Source organism: Berkeleyomyces rouxiae (genome assembly GCF_048999995.1).
Source record: "Berkeleyomyces rouxiae strain 22BRR77 chromosome Unknown BrBRR77_ptg000008l, whole genome shotgun sequence".
NCBI lineage: Eukaryota > Fungi > Ascomycota > Sordariomycetes > Microascales > Ceratocystidaceae > Berkeleyomyces > Berkeleyomyces rouxiae.
The window spans coordinates 219,492-237,932 of NW_027396498.1; the positions used below are offsets into that span (position 1 = coordinate 219,492).

Sequence of the window (18,441 nt, forward strand, 5' to 3'; positions counted from 1 at the left end):
TAACTATGAGATTCTCTCATACTTAGTGAAACCCGTCACATATTATCTTTAACATCTTCTTGAGTTTTCTCACGATCCCCTGGAGTTACGGGATCCGTTCAAGAAGTTTTATATACAGTTTTCATCCCTCTATTTGGATATGTTCCTATCCCTGTTCTACCTGTTTGTTTTTATCCTATTTGGGCAAGTGCAATCTTATGCCATGTTGAGCCCTAGGACCCCCAGTTTTCCGCCTTTCCTCCCCGCCACGTTGCCACCCCAGGTCGCCACCATGCCCCAGCAGACCGAAGTCAACCCGCAGCCTGATGTTACCACGTTCCAGTTGTTACAGTCAGTGCATCAGCTGTTATCGAGCCAACAATGTTCCCCCTCTCCCACACACAATATCTCATGGCCCCAGTGGGATGGTCAGCCCTCTTCGTTCAAGCGTTTCTTCAATCAACTGAAGCTTAGAGCCCGGATCAGCCATCGCCACCGCCTCACTCCCAGCGAAATATGTTTCGAAATCTTTATGAGTATTCCCCAAAGCCAGCAGCCACGTTTGGATCTTTGGCTCGATCAAGGGGAAGCTCACGACTGGGACTGGGAGAAGCTTTTAGAACACATCAACGACCAGTTCACCGACAAGCAAGCTGTGATGAAGGCAGGTCAGAAGTTGATGACCATGAGAATGGGAGAAGCGCAGACTTTCAACGCGTTTCTGCAAGACTACGAATATTCGCTGAGCGCCTGTGGAGGTTGGCATTGGCCCGACAGATGCAAGATCCTATTCATAGATGCGGCCCTCAACGACACATTACAGTACCACCTCACTCCGAAGAAGTTACCCGACGACGATTACAACAAGTGGGTGACGAAAGTACGGACTATAGCTGGAAGAGTTGAGTGCTTGCCGCAATACGAAGCAAGATATAGAGAAGGATCTAGCAGCACGTGGTATGTGCAACAGCCAGTCGACCAAGAGGAGTTCCCGATCCCTGAAGCCGCGGAAGAATCGACAGACGAAGAAGACACCGAAGACGGACCCGAAGTACAGGTCCGGAAAGTACAGTTTCAGCAGAAGTCAGAAGTAGCAGCGTTGATCTCCCAGTTGGAGACCGCTGCCAAGATTATAGAAAAGAAGAGCCAGCAGAAGTTTGCTGAACCCCCGAAGCCACGAGCGCCATGGAGAGCGCAATCTGATATCGAAAAGGCACGACTACGACAAGCCTGTTTCCGTTGTTTAGAGCAGGGCCATCGTTCGTTTAGGTGCCCGAAGTTTCGCCCAGCAGAATCGCCCGCAGAAGTACATGCAACGACAACCCCGGAGAACCACAGTATCGACAAGAAGGTTACCAGGAGAGAATCCCCCACGAAGGACCGGCATGAACCTATTTCGCCACGAAAGACAAAGATTACGGATGCCCCCAAACAAGCGATTTCCCAGATGCATTCGTCCCCGTTCCTGATCGAAGCTTTTATCGACAACTCCTTCTACTGTGACGCCTTGTTCGATAGCGGATGCCTAGTAACGTCAGCCTTCAACGAATCGTTGGTGAAAAAGAAAGGCTTGCAACGGATGCCGATAACGAAGCGTGAGCTACGGTTAGCCGAGAATGACGAAAAGAAGAGATGGATTTCGGAAATTGCCTTTTGTGAGCTCGACATCGACGGACGCAAAGAAACAGTCTATGGTTACGTTATCCCCAATCTAGCTTACGACATGATTTTGGGAAAGCCATGGATGGAGCGCAACGATGTCGTTTATTTGGCCAAGGAACGAGTTATTCGTCTAGGTTCCGGAGCTGACGCCCTTATGGTTCGAGAGAAAGGTTGGCTCGACGCGCATGTTCCAGGCGCAAAGGCAAACATGGTTATGGCCTCTGTTTTCGCCGCTGAGATTCGCCATAGCAAGAAAAAGAAGGAAGAGATCCAGGTTTTCGCCGCCACGATCCACGACATCAACAAGGCTCTTGAAGTTAAGCGTCGCATGACCCTAGGAGAGATTACTGTCATGAATAGCCATTCTTGCCATTGCCATTGCATAGGGTTATGCCTGGCACCTTACCCCGCTTCCGTTGTGTCACGCTAATGTTCCAAGGACGTATGATGATACGGTTATACCACTTGGTGGTCTGTGTAACCTTGAGGTGTCACTCCGGTTTATCTACTCGGGTGTGGCCGGCTTGCACACTATAGATCATCGCTATTAGGTAACTCGGTACTCTGCAGTTGATGCAGCTTATTCTGAGTTGACTGCTATTCTCGTTCCTTTTGTGTCAACAGCGTTTGAGCGTGGGGCCCACACCTGTTAGGCCGATATCGCTGTAACGCGACATATCGTTGCCTGGGTGTCTTGAGGGATTTTCAGTTCTGCTGCTGCCGTGTTGGTTTATCTCGTGAACTAACATCCGGTTTGATAGTAGCGTCTGGTAACGTTGAGTTACGTATGTCCCCACTTTCGGTTATCTGTGATTTGGTTCTAGCTTGGGAAGATCTCTGTTGTCAGAATCTGCAACGCCTTAAATAGCGTTGCCTTCTGCCCTGTGTGATCAGGTTAACTCTTGCTCCCCAAGCTTAACAATCACATACACCCCTTTTGCCATTCTTCTTTGTATACTAGTTTATAGTATCACTTCTTCGATAGTACCTTCTTCTTTAGTACTATATCTTTAATTATCACTTGTTTCTTGATAGCCTTCATTGCATCAGTACCTTCTGTCGTCTTCGTTACCTCAGTGTTCCTGTGATTGTTTATTCCCTTCCGTGTGTTATAAGATCAATTAGTTGAGTGTGCCTCTTTACCTCAAACCGACCATACGACCTAGAGAGTTCTATCCTCTCCTCCCGGCCGTATATCCGCGCAGGCCTGACTGTCCACCTCTGGAACCTATCATTGTCCTGAGTCGTTGGCTTTCTAGAACCCTAATGGTTTCCTTGGGCCCTATCCGTAATATTTTGTTAAGCTTCATTTAAAGACTCACACATTCTTCCAACTCTTTGTTATTCTTTAGCACACCTTATTCTTCTTTTCGTTCCGGCTCTCGACTACGGCCGATATCCCGTCTTCCTATGATCATACTAGCGCTGCTGTTGTTACACAACCTTCTTCGTCCGCTAGTCATAACTCGGCTCTTTCTGGTTCTTAGTTGATTCCATTTCTCAATCTACTTCTCTTCTTCTGTGGACAGTCAGTTGATGGCACTGTCTCTGTCCCAGCTCCTTTAATTTCGTTGAAGCACTTTGTTCCTCTAGGCTAATGTCGTCTCAAGCTTTGCGTTCCACTGCAAGCAATGAGAACCGGCGGGCTCACCGCACTACCGCTGAGCAGGTTCTCGATCCTGTTGATCAGGATGACCTACGGCTAGAACAAGTGCACAAGCGATATCCCGAATGCAGTTCGGACAGTTATTATGATTTGCGTCCGGTGTTCTTGCGGGATGGTGTACCTTCAACCACCTCTTGTCAAGACGCAGGTCATGCTGTTAATCTTGTCTCGACTGCCGAACATATCAATACTCTTCCGTCTGATGATGCACATCTAAATTTGCAACTTGTCAAGCAAAACCTGGATGGCATGCTCACACGTGGCTTCATTGCCCCTACTTCTTCAGTGTTGGCTTCTCCGATTCTTTGTCCTCGGGAACCAGGCAGTGTACGATCTTCTGTTGATTTACGGGCGGTCAACTACCTTATTTTATAAGCTGTTCATTTGGTCCCGCATCAACCAGTCGTTACAACTTGCCACATCTGAACGGGGGTTTCCAGAAAGCCATGTCTACCAGCTATGCACCTTTTGGCTTGCAGCAATGATGTTGCCAACTCCCAGATTACTTTGAGTTACAACATGGTACCTGAGTGTATAAAGTGTTGTTGTTGAGTTTACTCACACACCTGCCATTGTGCCAAAGCATGTTATTGAGTTCTTGTGGGATTTCTTGGACAGTTTATGTCTGTTTTTAGACCTCTGTGTCTGTATTTCTTGGCCTTTGTCTTGCCTAATTGTTTTGACTCCTGTTGGGTCTATTTATATGATATCAGCAGCTAGTGTCTGTTCTTTGCTGAGCTCGTTGGTTCTACGAACAGCTCGTGTCTGTTCTTTGGGTTGACACCTCTTAATGCCTCTTCCTTGTGACACCGTGTGTCCATCGGCGACTGCTTTTTTTGTGTCTCTTCTTTGACCACTATGGTGCTTGCGTTTGACCCCTGCTGGGTTATAATTGCCGACAGCTCGTGTCTGTCCGGGTATTGATAGTTTATATCTACTCGCTTTGCTGACAGCCCGTGTCTGTCTGGGTATTGACAGTTGCTGTCTACTCGCTTTGTTAACAGCTCGCTTCTGTCCCACTTCTTGACAGTTATGTCTAGTCTTCGTGCCACAGTTGTGTCTAATGCGTTAGGCCACTGTTCGGACTATTTTCTTTCGGCTGTTGTTGTGTCTACTTACGACCACTATACGTCTACTTCTTGTGACATGTTCTGTGTCCTCTACTTTGGACAGCTCTCTTGCCTGTTACTTTCTTCGACTCTGTTACGTCTACTTGCGACTACTCTATGTCTCCTTTCTGCGACCTCTTTGTGTCTTCACTTGGGCCTACTCTCTGCCTCTCTCTTTTGGACAATATCTTGTTGTTTTTCTTCTCGTTAAAAGAAACACGATGTCCCTCTTCGAAGTCCTGCCTATGGTGGTGCAGGCCAGTCTTGTATCTTGTGCTGAAATACTGCCAAGTTTGACAAGCTGACTTTACCAATTTCTTGTTTTCCCCTTTCACCAATACTCTTTACGGATCCTGCACGTCTTTGTTTCCATGCTGTCTGTTGTCATATACCAATTACCCGATCGATGATGAGTCCCCATTACACATGTTAGTCTATTCTCCCACAACCGGAATCGTGTTCGTTTACATCCATCGAACCATGTCCCAGGGGGTTCTTAGCTATTGTGGAGGCGATTATGTCGCGGCGATTGATGATTGTGCCAACTGAGTAGCCACTCTGGTGTACACTTGTTACCAGAACTTGGTAGTTCTCAGGGGACCTTCTGCATCTTGCAGGCAACAGATTTATGGGCTATGGAACTGAGCGATTGTTGTTTGTTATAACCTACAGGCCTGGCTCTTACTTCTATGACCAATGCCATAACTAGGGAGGACAACAAGGTTGAAAAACCTTTGCCTTTGCGGGTACTGAGCTGCGTTCTCAACTTATTCCCACTTAAGATCCTTGGTGCTGCCCCTCGGTTGATGAGGTTGCCTTTCGTTATTCCCATTCTTTTTTACCTTCCTCTTGTCTGTGGACACGAGGCCCTTACGAAGTTGTCGTTGCACTTCAAGGCCTTGTTTTATGTTGATCAGATGTACAAGCTTTCATGCTAGGGATTCCGTTGATCCCCTATACGTCACGATGTTGTTGGTGCATCGAGATCTACAATTCTTGCCTGCGGAGTCATGCTGTGTCTAGACCCGTATGGTTGGCTTATTCCTTCTGTTCCGATTCTGCAAAGCCCGGTGGACTTCCGTGTCCCTAGATGCCCGGCTTCCTTTTGCGAATTCTCCGACTTGATTCTAGTCTAGGATGTGGCGATCTTAGTACTGCTGTGGAAATCAGTCATTTAAAAGGAGCATACTGTCATGAATAGCCATTCTTGCCATTGCCATTGCATAGGGTTATGCCTGGCACCTTACCCCGCTTCCGTTGTGTCACGCTAATGTTCCAAGGACGTATGATGATACGGTTATACCACTTGGTGGTCTGTGTAACCTTGAGGTGTCACTCCGGTTTATCTACTCGGGTGTGGCCGGCTTGCACACTATAGATCATCGCTATTAGGTAACTCGGTACTCTGCAGTTGATGCAGCTTATTCTGAGTTGACTGCTATTCTCGTTCCTTTTGTGTCAACAGCGTTTGAGCGTGGGGCCCACACCTGTTAGGCCGATATCGCTGTAACGCGACATATCGTTGCCTGGGTGTCTTGAGGGATTTTCAGTTCTGCTGCTGCCGTGTTGGTTTATCTCGTGAACTAACATCCGGTTTGATAGTAGCGTCTGGTAACGTTGAGTTACGTATGTCCCCACTTTCGGTTATCTGTGATTTGGTTCTAGCTTGGGAAGATCTCTGTTGTCAGAATCTGCAACGCCTTAAATAGCGTTGCCTTCTGCCCTGTGTGATCAGGTTAACTCTTGCTCCCCAAGCTTAACAATCACATACACCCCTTTTGCCATTCTTCTTTGTATACTAGTTTATAGTATCACTTCTTCGATAGTACCTTCTTCTTTAGTACTATATCTTTAATTATCACTTGTTTCTTGATAGCCTTCATTGCATCAGTACCTTCTGTCGTCTTCGTTACCTCAGTGTTCCTGTGATTGTTTATTCCCTTCCGTGTGTTATAAGATCAATTAGTTGAGTGTGCCTCTTTACCTCAAACCGACCATACGACCTAGAGAGTTCTATCCTCTCCTCCCGGCCGTATATCCGCGCAGGCCTGACTGTCCACCTCTGGAACCTATCATTGTCCTGAGTCGTTGGCTTTCTAGAACCCTAATGGTTTCCTTGGGCCCTATCCGTAATAATTACCGAGCAGCTTCCCGAAGAACTGAAGCACCTCGGCCACGTGTTTTTAGACGATGAGAAACGAGATTTGCCGCCCAACCGCCCCGGTATCGACCACGCTATCAAGTTAACCAAGGACAACAACGGCAAAGAGAAAGAAGTCCCGTGGGGCCCGCTGTACGGTATGTCTCGAGATGAACTCTTGGTCCTGCGTAAAACACTTTCGGATCACTTGGACAAGAATTGGATCCGAGCCAGCAGTTCGCCCGGTGGTGCGCCAGTCCTGTTTGTACGAAAGCCCGGGGGTGGCCTACGATTCTGTGTCGACTACCGTGGTATCAACGCCATCACGGAGAAAGACCGCTACCCCCTGCCCCTCATTAGCGAGACGCTGCGTTCGTTAGCCAAGGCCCGTTACTTCACCAAGGTTGACGTCCGCGCTGCGTTTCACAAGATTCGTGTCAAAGAGGGCGATGAATGGAAGACGGCTTTCCGGACAAGATTTGGACTATACGAGTGGCTTGTTACGCCTTTTGGACTTACTGGAGCACCAGCGACCTTCCAAAGATACATCAACAGCACTCTGCGTGAACATTTGGACGATTTCTGTTCCGCCTACCTCGACGATGTGTTGATTTATACCGATGGTAGTCGCAAGGAGCACATGGAAAAGGTCGAGCTCGTGCTGAAGAAGTTGGGAGATGCGGGTCTGTGTTTGGACCTTAACAAGTGCGAGTTCGCAGTTACGGAAACGAAGTATTTGGGTTTCATCATTCAGGCCGGCCAAGGAGTCAAGGTTGACCCAGCGAAGGTTGCCGCTATACGAGAATGGGTTCCGCCGACCAACGTCAAAGGGGTCCGCAGTTTTATCGGATTCGCCAATTTTTATCGTCAGTTCATCGACTCGTTTAGCGAAGTGGCGGCCCCTTTGGTCAGTTTAACGAAGAAGGGTGTCCCGTGGAAATGGGGCCAAGCCGAAGAGAGCGCGTTCGAGACGCTCAAGAATTTGTTCATCACGGCACCAGTTTTAGCAATGTGGGACGAAGACCGAACGACGGTGGTGGAGTGCGACTGCTCTGGTTGGGCACTTGGAGGCACTCTATCCCAGGTTGATGATGACGGCAAGTTGCGTCCGGTTGCGTTTTTCTCCAAGAAGTTGAGTCCTGCCGAAGTTAACTACGAGATTCATGACAAGGAGCTTTTGGCAGTGGTTAAGTGCCTTGAGGAATGGCGAGGCGAACTTAAGAGTTTGGGAGCGCCTTTCAAGATTTTGTCCGACCACAAAAACCTACAGTATTTCATGACGACTCGCAAACTTTCGGAGCGCCAGGTTCGGTGGTCGCAGATGCTTTCGGAGTTCGATTTTAAGCTGGAGTTTCGGTCAGGCAGCAAGAGTGGAAAGCCCGACGCCCTCAGTCGACGACAGCAAGATGTTCCGCAAGGCGAAGATGACGACCGCCTGAAGTCTCGGATCATGAAGCTCATCAAGGACCAATGGATTCCCCACACAGCAACGGTGCCTGTGGCAGCTGGTGACATCGCAGAAAGCCCCGACAATGTCCCGGACGGATCACGACTGTTTGTGCAACCGCACCTCCAAGAGCTTTGGGACCAAGCGAAGGACCACGACTCGGATATGCAGGAAATGTACCAAGCTTTGGCAGCAGGCGAACGAAGTTTTCCCCCGTCGCTGACCAAGAAGATAACGATATCCATAGCCGAGTGCGAATTCGACCAACGTGGAGCACTGTTATATCGCCACAAGTTGTTTGTTCCAGAATGGGAACCCCTACGGACGGCACTGATTCAGAAGACGCACGACTCACACATCACAGGCCACCCCGGACGCGACGGCACGCTTGCCATTCTGTCCCGCGAGTTTTTCTGGCCAGGTATATCGCGAGATGTGAGACGTTTTTGTGCGAACTGCAATGTTTGTGGGCGGTCGAAAGTGTGGCGCGAGCGTAAGAAGGGATTACTGTTGCCGCTTCCGATCCCGCAGCGACCCCACTCGGAGCTGGGTATAGACTTCATGACTGAGCTCCCCGCGAAGAAATCGGGAGATCCCCGCTACCTGATGGTGATTGTTGACCGTCTAACGGGAGGTGTTGCCTTGGAAGCCATGAACACGATGAAGGCCGAACAATGTGCAGAGAGTTTTCTGCAGTGTTACTGGAAGCACCATGGTTTCCCGCGCGCGCTGGTCTCTGATCGAGGCACTAACTGGACGAGCGAGTTTTGGACTCATCTTTGCAAGCTTACTGGTATCGAACAACGGTTGTCGACAGGTTTCCACCCACAGACTGACGGCGCAACGGAACGGATGAATCAAGAAGTTTTGACATACTTGCGATCGTTCATCACCTATTCGCAGTATGATTGGCCAGACTTGCTCCCCTCGGCCATGTTGGCGATCAACAACCGGAATACCTCGATGGGAATGAGTCCGTTTTTCCTGACGCACGGTTATCACGTCAGCCCAATCGAGCAAGTTACAGCAGAAGAGTCCGTTCCGCGAAGGCTAGAACACCGAGACGCCGAGAAGTTCATTCAGAGACTCCACGAAGGCTGGGAGCTAGCACAGGCAGCCATGGCAGCGCGACAACAGGACATGGAAGATCAGGCCAACCGATCGAGAGGCCCCCAGGTTCGGTTCGAAGTCGGAGACACCGTGTGGCTAAAGCTCAAGAATATTTCGACGCCGCAGCTATCAAAGAAGCTTTCCTGGACGAACGCGATGTACAAAGTCAGGAAGATTGTCTCTCCCCACGTTGTTGAGTTGGACGTGCCGACAAATGTTCACCCGAGATTCCACGTCGATTTGCTCAAGCCCGCCAGCCAGAACCCGTTCCCGTCGCAAGAAACGGACGACACGCAGCCGCCGCCAATTGAAGAAAACGAATACGGCGAACCCGAGTACCTTGTTGAACGAATCCTGAGAAGCCGCCAGAGACGCGTTGGAAGAGGCTACCGCAGAGAAGTTCTTGTCAAATGGGCCGGATACGCAGAGCCAGATTGGAGACCGCGCGTTGATTTCGAGGACACCGAAGCGCTTGAGATGTTTTTTTTTTTTTTTTTTTTTTTATTCATTACTCGCATGGAACCTGACAGGGTTATGGCGAGGTGTATATTAATACTATACACGAATCAAGGTTTAACGGAATCTCAAACAAGCTAGCTACTATACATAATATACTCCAATCCCCTGGCAGGGAGGCAGTTACATCTAAGATCCCACAAATATAATCCCCAAGTTATGACAGAAAGGAAATACATGAATAGCTTTTGGTATGAATTTCCAACGAGCAGCACTAACCCCAAGTGCCCCAGTTAAGGTTGACTGCTCGTAGAAAATTGGCGTCACTGGTAGGAATCGAACCTACGACTTCTCGGTAGCCAACCGAAAAGCCTTGCCAGGTGCTATACCACTGCACCACAGCGACTCTTGAGATGTTTGAAGCCGAGTTTGGAACAGAAGACGATGTGGGCGTACCAGAAGCTGACGCCCGGACAGGCCCCCGCACACGGACGAGAGGAGGGGGGTAATGTTACGGGTCGTGGACCCGATGTTGGATCATCTTTGGGCTGATCCATGTTGACCCACTTTTTGTGTGATTTGAAGTTGGGTCCACTTTCGGGTTAGGGTTTGTGGACCCACTTTTAGTCGACCAGGGTGCGACCCACTTTTTGTGTCACAAGGGTCGGGACCCACTTTTATGTGCACGGATGTTGCTCCACTTTTATTGTACAGGGGTCATAGGGCTGGTTGCCCTGGTGGGGCGCACACAACTGGATTGTCGAACGCCTATAAAGCAGAGCCAGTTCCCCCATCTTTAGTTTAGATTTTCTTCTTCCTTTTCTTTCTTTTCTTCCCTATGTTAAAGATAATAAACAGCATTTGGTCATAACTATGAGATTCTCTCATACTTAGTGAAACCCGTCACAAGGGGTATATGCTTCGGTCGGTGTCGTTCGGGGGGGTGTCGTGATGGGGGTCGTGATGGGGGTCGTGTGTATCGGCAACGTCAGGTCGGGGGTCGACACCTGCGCTAGACGTAGCACCCAGTAGCGTCAGGAAAGCCTTTTCCTTCTCCTCGGGGGTATTGGCTAACCCGTCTGGCCCCTGGATGGGGGGGAAGTAACTCGCCGTAGCTGGCTTGGTGTATTTCCAGGCTGTGTAGACCTTTTCGTTGTCAGCGTCAGAAAGAAAGGTAGTCCAGTGAGTAGACTTAGCATCTTCGACAGCATGGGTGTACTTGTTGCGAATCGAATGAAACTCAACCAGCGACAGCCTGCCTCGTCTGTATCTTCTCTCTGCGCGCGATGCGGCCTGACGTTGTGATTGTAGCTCGGGCGTCCACCATGGCTTTGCGCGGGCACTGTGCCTCTTCACTGACATGCACCTCTGACAAGCAGATTGCAGGGCCTCGGAAAGCAGTCGCGCCATTGCGTCACCGTCTGCAGAAATCTCTGCCAGGGACAGCTGAAGCTCAAGGTCAGCCTGGCCAGCCAGCCATTCCTTGCGAAACAGCGACCAGTCGGCCGTCTTGGTGTTGAACGCCGGGTTACGTGTTAGGGTTTTGGGTGTGGTGGTGCTGACGTAATCAAAACTGATGGCCCGGTGATCGGAGCCCGTCTCCTGAAGATACCTCCAGTTCGTAAACAGGCCCGGTCGAGACCGCAGGGAAAATGCGAGGTCGATCACCGAGGTCGTGCTGCTGTTGACGTATGTGCCGCCGTTGCGTTCAACGTAGTCGTCGTCGACAATCAGGGTGTATTACGGATAGGGCCCGAAGAAAGGATTAGGGTTCCGGGTACAGCCAACGACTCGGGACAATGATAGGTTCCTGAGGTGGACAGTCGGGCCTGTGGAGGAAGACGTCAGTTAGACAGAGTGCTAAGACGTATGGTCGGTTGAGATGAAGAGGCAACACACAACTTAGATGGCTATTCTGAGAATAGAGCGGCACAAAGAGGAAGGAGGAGGAACAATCACACACTTCAAAGAAGAAGAAAGGTTGAACTGCAAAGAAAGCAAGAACAGAATGGTATAAAGAAGAAGAAGAAGGTAAGCAAGTGCATGTGATTGTTAAGCTTGGAGAACAAGAGTAAACCTGATCAACTCAGGGCAGGAGACGACGATATTTATGTTGTCGGCGCTCCTGACAAAACTCTGTCTTCCCAAGCTAGAAACAATCAACATCTAACTACGAACAAAAGATAAGTCTCGTGTAAACAAGACGTAACAGGTTCGTAACAATCGAACCAGATAACAACCCCCACCTAAGCACGCAATGGCAATTGCAACAAGAAAACTCTGCAGCAGCAGAACAACGTCTATCAGAGCACCCGTGCTCAGCACATCCCACGACAACCTCATATCCGTTGATCAACTCACGATCTACACAGACCAACCTGTGCCATAAGCGCATCTTCATAGGTCGCCGACCTTCGGCGTTGTGGAAAAGAAGAGTGGGGTAGGTCTCATGCATAACCCTTAGCATGAGCAGTGTCAGGATAGCTATTCATGACAGTAGCCCCCCTTTTTATGACTGATTTCCACAGCAGTACTAAGATCGTCTGGCGTTAGGCATCCTCTTGTAGAATTCTGCAACCTTCTCAGGTGCATTGGCTAAATGGTCCAGAGGTTCCCAGGAGGGTCCATCATGTTCATAGCCCTCCCAAACTACTTGATATTGCAGAGGGCCACGCGAAGACACGCCTATAATTTCCTTGACCACAAATTCTTCCTCGCCATCTACTATGACGGGAGGAGGAGGAGGGTTTTTCTGGCCAGGAAGAGGATCCGACGCACATGGTTCCAGCAGACAAACGTGGAAGACGGGATGAACCTTCATAGTGGCAGGGAGTGCCAACTCGTAGGCATGCGAAGACACCTTCCGTAGAATCTTAAATGGGCCAAGCTTCTTGAAGTCCAACTTCTTTGAAGGACGAGTAGTTCGAATATTTCTACTCAAAAGCCACACTAAGTCCCCTTCTCGAAGGAGAGGGGCGGAAGATTTGTGTCGATTCGCGTACTCGGTCATCCGCTCACGGCTCCACGTAATTTCAGTCTTTAAAAACTGACAAATGTTGTCAAGCTCTTTAACAAAGTTCCGCAACGGGCCTTTTTCCACAGAGACTGGGAGCGACTCACGCCCACTTCTGGGGTGAAACCCGTGGTTCGCAAAGAAGGGCGTCAGCATAGTAGAACTGGACTCGGAGTCATTGTAAGAGAACTCCGCCAAGGGCAAAAGATCAGCCCAATTGTCCTGTCTATAGTTGGTGTAACCCCGCAGGTATTGCTCCAAAATAGAGTTCACACGCTCAGTCTGACCATCGGTCTGAGGGTGGAACGCAGTACTCAGATTTTGCTTTATGCCCAACAGTTTGGCTAAAGCCTTGGAAAAAGCCGACGTAAACAGACTACCCCTGTCGGACACAATGTCCAATGGCAGACCGTGGAGCCTATACACTGCTGACAAATAGAGCTTAGCAAAACCTGCAGCATCCAGCGAGGAATCGCAAGGTATAAAGTGAGCCATTTTGCTAAGCCTATCGATGACAACGAGAATCATGTCAAAAGAATTGGAGACCGGCAAGCCGGTGATAAAATCAAGGGACACAGATGTCCACCGAGCTTGCGGAATGGTCAGAGGTTTCAGTAGACCGTAGGGACTATGTCGCGCGGACTTGATCCGTTGGCAGACCTCACAATTTCGGATGTACCGGATGACATCACGACGCATCCCGGGCCACCAGTATTCCCGAACAAGAAGTTCAAAAGTGTTCTTTTGTCCAGGGTGTCCGCTAGGCATAATATCATGACAATTCTTCAATGCACGAACTCGTAGATCCTCGTTCGGCAAATATAGAAGGTCGTTGACAAACAAAAGACCGTCATTGTCAAGCCTGCAGACACTGAGGTCCACATCTGGAGGTTTGGTCGACTGGCCTCGAAGAGCAGAAATAACATCAAGAGCCCACTTGTCCGTGGATAGCGCGATTTTTACCTCGTCTACCAAAGACATGGTACCAATAAAATTTTCAGGGGGAATAATAGGAGCACACAGCTCTTTATCCTCCTCAGAAGAAGAAGAAACGAGGTCTTCGTAGCGTCTGGTCAGGGCATCAGCTCTAGAATTCAAGGAGCCAGGCCTATAAGTGATGACATAACGGTACTCGCTCAGTTCCATAGCCCACCTCGCTTGCCGTCTGTTCATGGCCGGAATTTGCTTAAGAACGGCTAAATTCCGATGGTCCGTCAATACCAGAACAGGTTTTTCCAGACTTTCAACCATGAATCGCCACGACTTTAGAGACTCCACAATGGCTAACAACTCCTTGTCACCTACGCCGTAGTTACACTGGGCAGGATTCATTTTTTGAGAGAAATAGGCCACGGGGTGTAGTAGAAGCCCCTTGTCAGTCGGGTGGTATTGAGACATGACGGCAGATATTACACGGTCAGACGCGTCTGTTTCAATAACAGTGTCCAACAGGTAATCAAAGTGCTTGAGGATAGGTTCGGAGCAGAAAAGGTCCTTCAGGGTGTGAAATGCTGCCTCACATTCAGAGGACCAGACAAAAGATTGCGTCTTTTTAGTCAACTCGAAGAGAGGTGTGCAGATTCTAGAGAAGTCACGGATGAACCTCCTATAGAAATTGGCAAAACCCAAAAAGGACTGGACTCCCTTAACAGTTCGGGGAGCCTCCCACTCACGGACAGCCGCAACTTTAGCGGGGTCCATCTTCAGAGCATCGGCTGAAATAACAAAGCCAACAAAGGTAGTTTCAGTCTTGTCGAATTCGCATTTTTCACCCTTGACAAACAGACTGGCCTGCGCTAATTTTAGCAGGACTTTGCGCACATGAACATCATGTTCCTCTTGGTTCAGAGAGAACACCAGGATATCATCCAAGTAACAGACACAGAATATGTCCAAATACTCCGACAAGACCTCGCTGACATATTTCTGACACGTGGCAGGAGCATTGGTGAGCCCAAACGGCATCACATTGTACTCAAAAATGCCATATCGAGTTCTGAAAGCTGTCTTGTATTCATCACCTTTCTTGATGCGAATCAAGTGGTACGCAGCTCTCAGATCCAGCTTTGTAAAAATGTTTCCCGTAGCCGCCGTGCGCAGTGATTCATTGATCCGAGGCAGAGGAGTTACGTCTTTGATGGTGATATCATTGACGGCTCGGAAATCAACACAGAATCGTAAACTGCCTGGCTTCCTAGCAAAAAGAATCGGGGAAGCCAGCGGCGAAGAGGAAGAGGAAATAAAGCCTTTAGCAAGCATGCCATCTAGATATTTTTTGACAGCCTGCAACTCGAGTGGAGTCATATCGTACAGCGGGGCCTTGGGGTATTTCGCATCGGGAACGAAGTTAATCGCATGATCAATGTCCCGGTGAGGTGGTAGTTGATCAGCACCTTCTCGAGAGAACAGAGGAAGTAGGTCATGGTATTTCTTCGGGATGCGTTCAAGGAGCCGTGCATGCTCTTGTTCCGGAGTTAGGTCCTCCTGATTGAGATAATCCAGGACTTCCTGAGCGGTGACACGATAAATCTGTAGTTTCTCAGCTTTGGCAAAGCGATGCAAAGCCTGAGACGACACCGTCACACAGGAACAAGACACAGCTGACGATTGTGCAATAAAAGAAGGAAGGGGTGAAGTGGCTGAAGCAGGAGCAGATCCCTCAATCTGACTGCCAGCGGTAGAAGCAATATTTTTGTCGTTTTTTGTATAAGAAAAATCAAACGAAGCGCCAGAATCAGTAGAAGCAGTCGAAACAGAAGAAGAAGAAGAAGAAGAATCAGAAGCTGCCACAGCATTGCCATCGGCGGTAGAAGTAACCGATATCTTGAGCGTATTGGAAGGCCAAGAAATTTCCGGGTTATGGGCGTCGAGCCAGCATTTCCCCAGGATGATGTGGTAGCCCCCAAGCTTCGTGATTTGAAAAACCAAAGTTTCTGAATAATTAGGAAAAGAGAGGGACAAAGGAACTTGGTGGGTCACTTTACCCGCAGCAGTTTCACTACCATCAACAACATGGAGCGACTCGGCTCTGGCCTTGAGAACAGTAGGAATCTGATGCCTTGCTATAAATTCAGAATCCACAAAACAAGTTGTTGATCCCGAATCCACCATAGCGTAGGCCTCAATGGAATTATTCACTGTCACAGGAATAACCAGAGGGGGAGAGTTACCATAATCGATAGCATTATCAAGAGAACAAGTGCTGATTCTCAAGAGACCCTCATCAGCAGCGTCAGGGCTAGCCAGGACCAGAGGGGAATGGGTCGGTAGCCCTTCTAGTTTTTTGACGCATCAGGCGCAGGGGCCGTCGAGGGAGCCCGGGTAGAAGTGGAGGGAGAAGGGACAGTAACTGCGCGAAGAGCAAGGTTGTTTTTGGGGCAAGCCTTTAGCATGTGGTCCTTTGCGCCACACTTCCAACAAACACCCTTTGCCATTTTGCCGTCAGCAGTCTTACGGAAGGGTAGACCGTTGGCATCGGGACCTGCAGAGGTACCCTTAGCTGGCTTGGTGTTGGGGACAGCTTTTTGGGCGCCAGCATTTCTCGAACGAGAATCTTGCTGAAAGGGGACCACACCAGGAGGCGGTTGGATTTTCCCGTTGTTTCCCCGGGTTCGGTTGTTGATCGTATTGTCCAGCGTGTTGCAGAAATTAGCGAACTGATCAAGCGTTCCCTTAGGGGCAGGATAGGTGTTCCAAGCCAGAGCGTCCTGTATGTGGGGCTTGAGGCCTCGCTGAAATAGTGCAATGGTGAAATCAGCGTCGGCCCAACCGAGTTTCTTCAACAGCGTTGTAAAAGCAGAGTGATAGGCAGTACAAGTACCTGTCTGCTTTAAGTCGAAGATCTGCTGGGTCGCAGTCATGCGCCAGTCAGGGTCATCGAAAGCCTCAGCTAACGATTTCATAAAATCGTCGTACGTTTCAAAGTTCATGTGTCCAGTGGCCGGGTCCATCCGAGGCATGGCCCAATCCAGAGCGCCATCTCTAAGGTAGGAGAAGGCAGTCATCAGCTTGCGCTGCTCCGTGCGGTGGTGCTTGGGTGCAGCAGCAAATTTGACCGCAAGTTGCCTCTGGAACGCCTGGAAGCCTTGCTGATTGCCATCATAGGGCACGACATCAAGATGCTTGTCGGCCTCTTTTGTAACGATCTATGGATCGAGGTAGGCTCAGGCTCCGCCCTCACCGCCGTTTACACCGCCGTCCACACCGCCTTGCATACCGCCGTTACTCACCGCCTGCCAAACCCGTGTGCACACCGCCGTTGTCAAGGGTACGCGTCATGCCTCTACCGCGTGTATATAGATAGTGTTGTTTCCGCCCGTTTTCTTGTACATTAGTCTTTTCTCTTTATCTGTTTCTTAATTTATTTCTGCTGTTCTAAAAGCGTTCTCCTTTAGACCGTAAAGCCTTACAATAGAAACAGATCTTTCTTCGTCCTCTCGACCCCGTTCCCTGTCCTCGTTCCTCGACCTCGTTTCTTGTCCTCGTCCCTCGACTACGTTCCTTGAACCAGACCCTGTTCCCACCTTGTCCCCTCGTCCAACGCCAATTACCTCCGTTCCCAACGTTCCTGTGACCGTCACATGTCCTACCGCGTCCCCCCTCAAGACCCTGATTCTGACTCTGACGCTGCTTCTCAAAACTCTGTCTTCTTTGACCCCGCCTCGCCTCCCGCAACAATGTCCAACCCCACTGTCCCCGGCCCGAGCAACGCAGGCCCCTCCATGCAAGACTTGTTCCAAGCCCTCCAGACCATGCGTGAGGAAAATGAACGTGCGCAGCAACAACTGCGCGCAGACAACGAACGCGCACAGCTACAACTGCGCGAAGAGTTCTCCCGCGCGCAACAACAGCGGGACCAGGAGATCGCCAATCTCCAGGCCTTTGCCCGCGCTGCCACTGCCTCCCCTGCTCCCCCCGTTCTTGCTACTCCGTCCGTCCCCGTTGCCACAGCTGACGCCTTTGTCAAACGCCCCAAGCCCAAGATTCCCGACATTCCCCTGTTCAGCGGCAAGAGAGCCGAGTACCGCGTTTGGGCCATGTACGCCCGCCAAAAGATCGCGCGTGACGGTCCCTCCATCGGTGACGATGGGGATCAGTACACATATCTTTTTGCCCGTATGTCCACCGAAGCCCAGAACCTTGTTGCTGTTTACTTTGCCCGTGGCCTTGAGATGGGCTACACCGCTGCCACTTTCCTCGCATACCTGGACAGAATGTTCATCGACCCGTATGCTGCCGAGCGCGCCTCCACGCAACTCCAGAACCTCCGCCAGCGGGATAACGAGCCGTTCGCTCTTTTCCTGCCCAAGTTCGAGAAGTTGCTCGGCGAAGCTGGTACTGACTCCGACCGTGCCAGCATCTCTATCCTGCGCACCGCCCTCTGTCCAGAACTGCGTCGGGCCATGGCGAACCCGAGGACGGATTACACCTACGAGGATTACAAGTCCGAGTTGTTTACCGTCTCTTCCAAGCTGGAGGAATGCAACGTCCTCGAGCGTTCTTCCAGCAGGATAACCCCGTCCTTCCCTGCCAACCCTGCACCTGTCCGCCACCCCGACGCCATGGACTGGACCCCCACCATCACCACCACGGCCCTGAAGCCATTGACCGACGAGGAGCGCGAGCGCCTTCGCCGCAACCGCGCCTGCTTCCGCTGCCGGCAGACTGGCCATCTGCGCCAGAACTGCCCGCTAAACTTTGCTCCTACTACCACTGTCCCTGTCCGCTCCGCCAACCTTTACCAGCCTGCTATGCCGACCCCGGCTCTGCCTCTGCCTCTGCCCGCGCCTGCGCCCACGCCCGTGCCCCGCGACATGTCGGGAAATGGAGAGCTCTAGGCGAACGTCGCCGTCTAGAGCC

At 50.2% G+C, this 18,441-nt stretch overlaps 5 protein-coding genes across 5 annotated transcripts; 3 read left to right on the forward strand and 2 right to left on the reverse strand.

The window, feature by feature from the left end:
• Positions 1-271: 271 nt before the first annotated feature.
• BROUX77_006194 (uncharacterized protein) lies at positions 272-2,071 on the forward strand (the record flags this gene model as incomplete). The annotated part of the gene is made up of 1 exon (XM_073751151.1): positions 272-2,071. One exon carries the CDS (start codon positions 272-274, stop codon positions 2,069-2,071), a length of 1,800 nt encoding a protein of 599 aa, XP_073603263.1.
• A 3,615-nt stretch (positions 2,072-5,686) lies between these two features.
• On the forward strand, positions 5,687-9,981 carry BROUX77_006195 (uncharacterized protein; the record flags this gene model as incomplete). The annotated part of the gene is made up of 3 exons (XM_073751152.1): positions 5,687-5,728; positions 6,564-9,592; positions 9,903-9,981. 3 exons carry the CDS (start codon positions 5,687-5,689, stop codon positions 9,979-9,981), a joined length of 3,150 nt encoding a protein of 1,049 aa, XP_073603264.1.
• A 491-nt stretch (positions 9,982-10,472) lies between these two features.
• Positions 10,473-15,693, reverse strand: BROUX77_006196 (uncharacterized protein; the record flags this gene model as incomplete). Its single annotated transcript, XM_073751155.1, has 2 exons — positions 10,473-11,250; positions 12,104-15,693. 2 exons carry the CDS (start codon positions 15,691-15,693, stop codon positions 10,473-10,475), a joined length of 4,368 nt encoding a protein of 1,455 aa, XP_073603265.1.
• A 164-nt stretch (positions 15,694-15,857) lies between these two features.
• Positions 15,858-16,860, reverse strand: BROUX77_006197 (uncharacterized protein; the record flags this gene model as incomplete). Its single annotated transcript, XM_073751156.1, has 2 exons — positions 15,858-16,714; positions 16,812-16,860. 2 exons carry the CDS (start codon positions 16,858-16,860, stop codon positions 15,858-15,860), a joined length of 906 nt encoding a protein of 301 aa, XP_073603266.1.
• A 302-nt stretch (positions 16,861-17,162) lies between these two features.
• Positions 17,163-18,419, forward strand: BROUX77_006198 (uncharacterized protein; the record flags this gene model as incomplete). Its single annotated transcript, XM_073751157.1, has 1 exon — positions 17,163-18,419. The coding sequence occupies one exon, from the start codon at positions 17,163-17,165 to the stop codon at positions 18,417-18,419; it is 1,257 nt and encodes a 418-aa protein (XP_073603267.1).
• Positions 18,420-18,441: the final 22 nt, after the last annotated feature.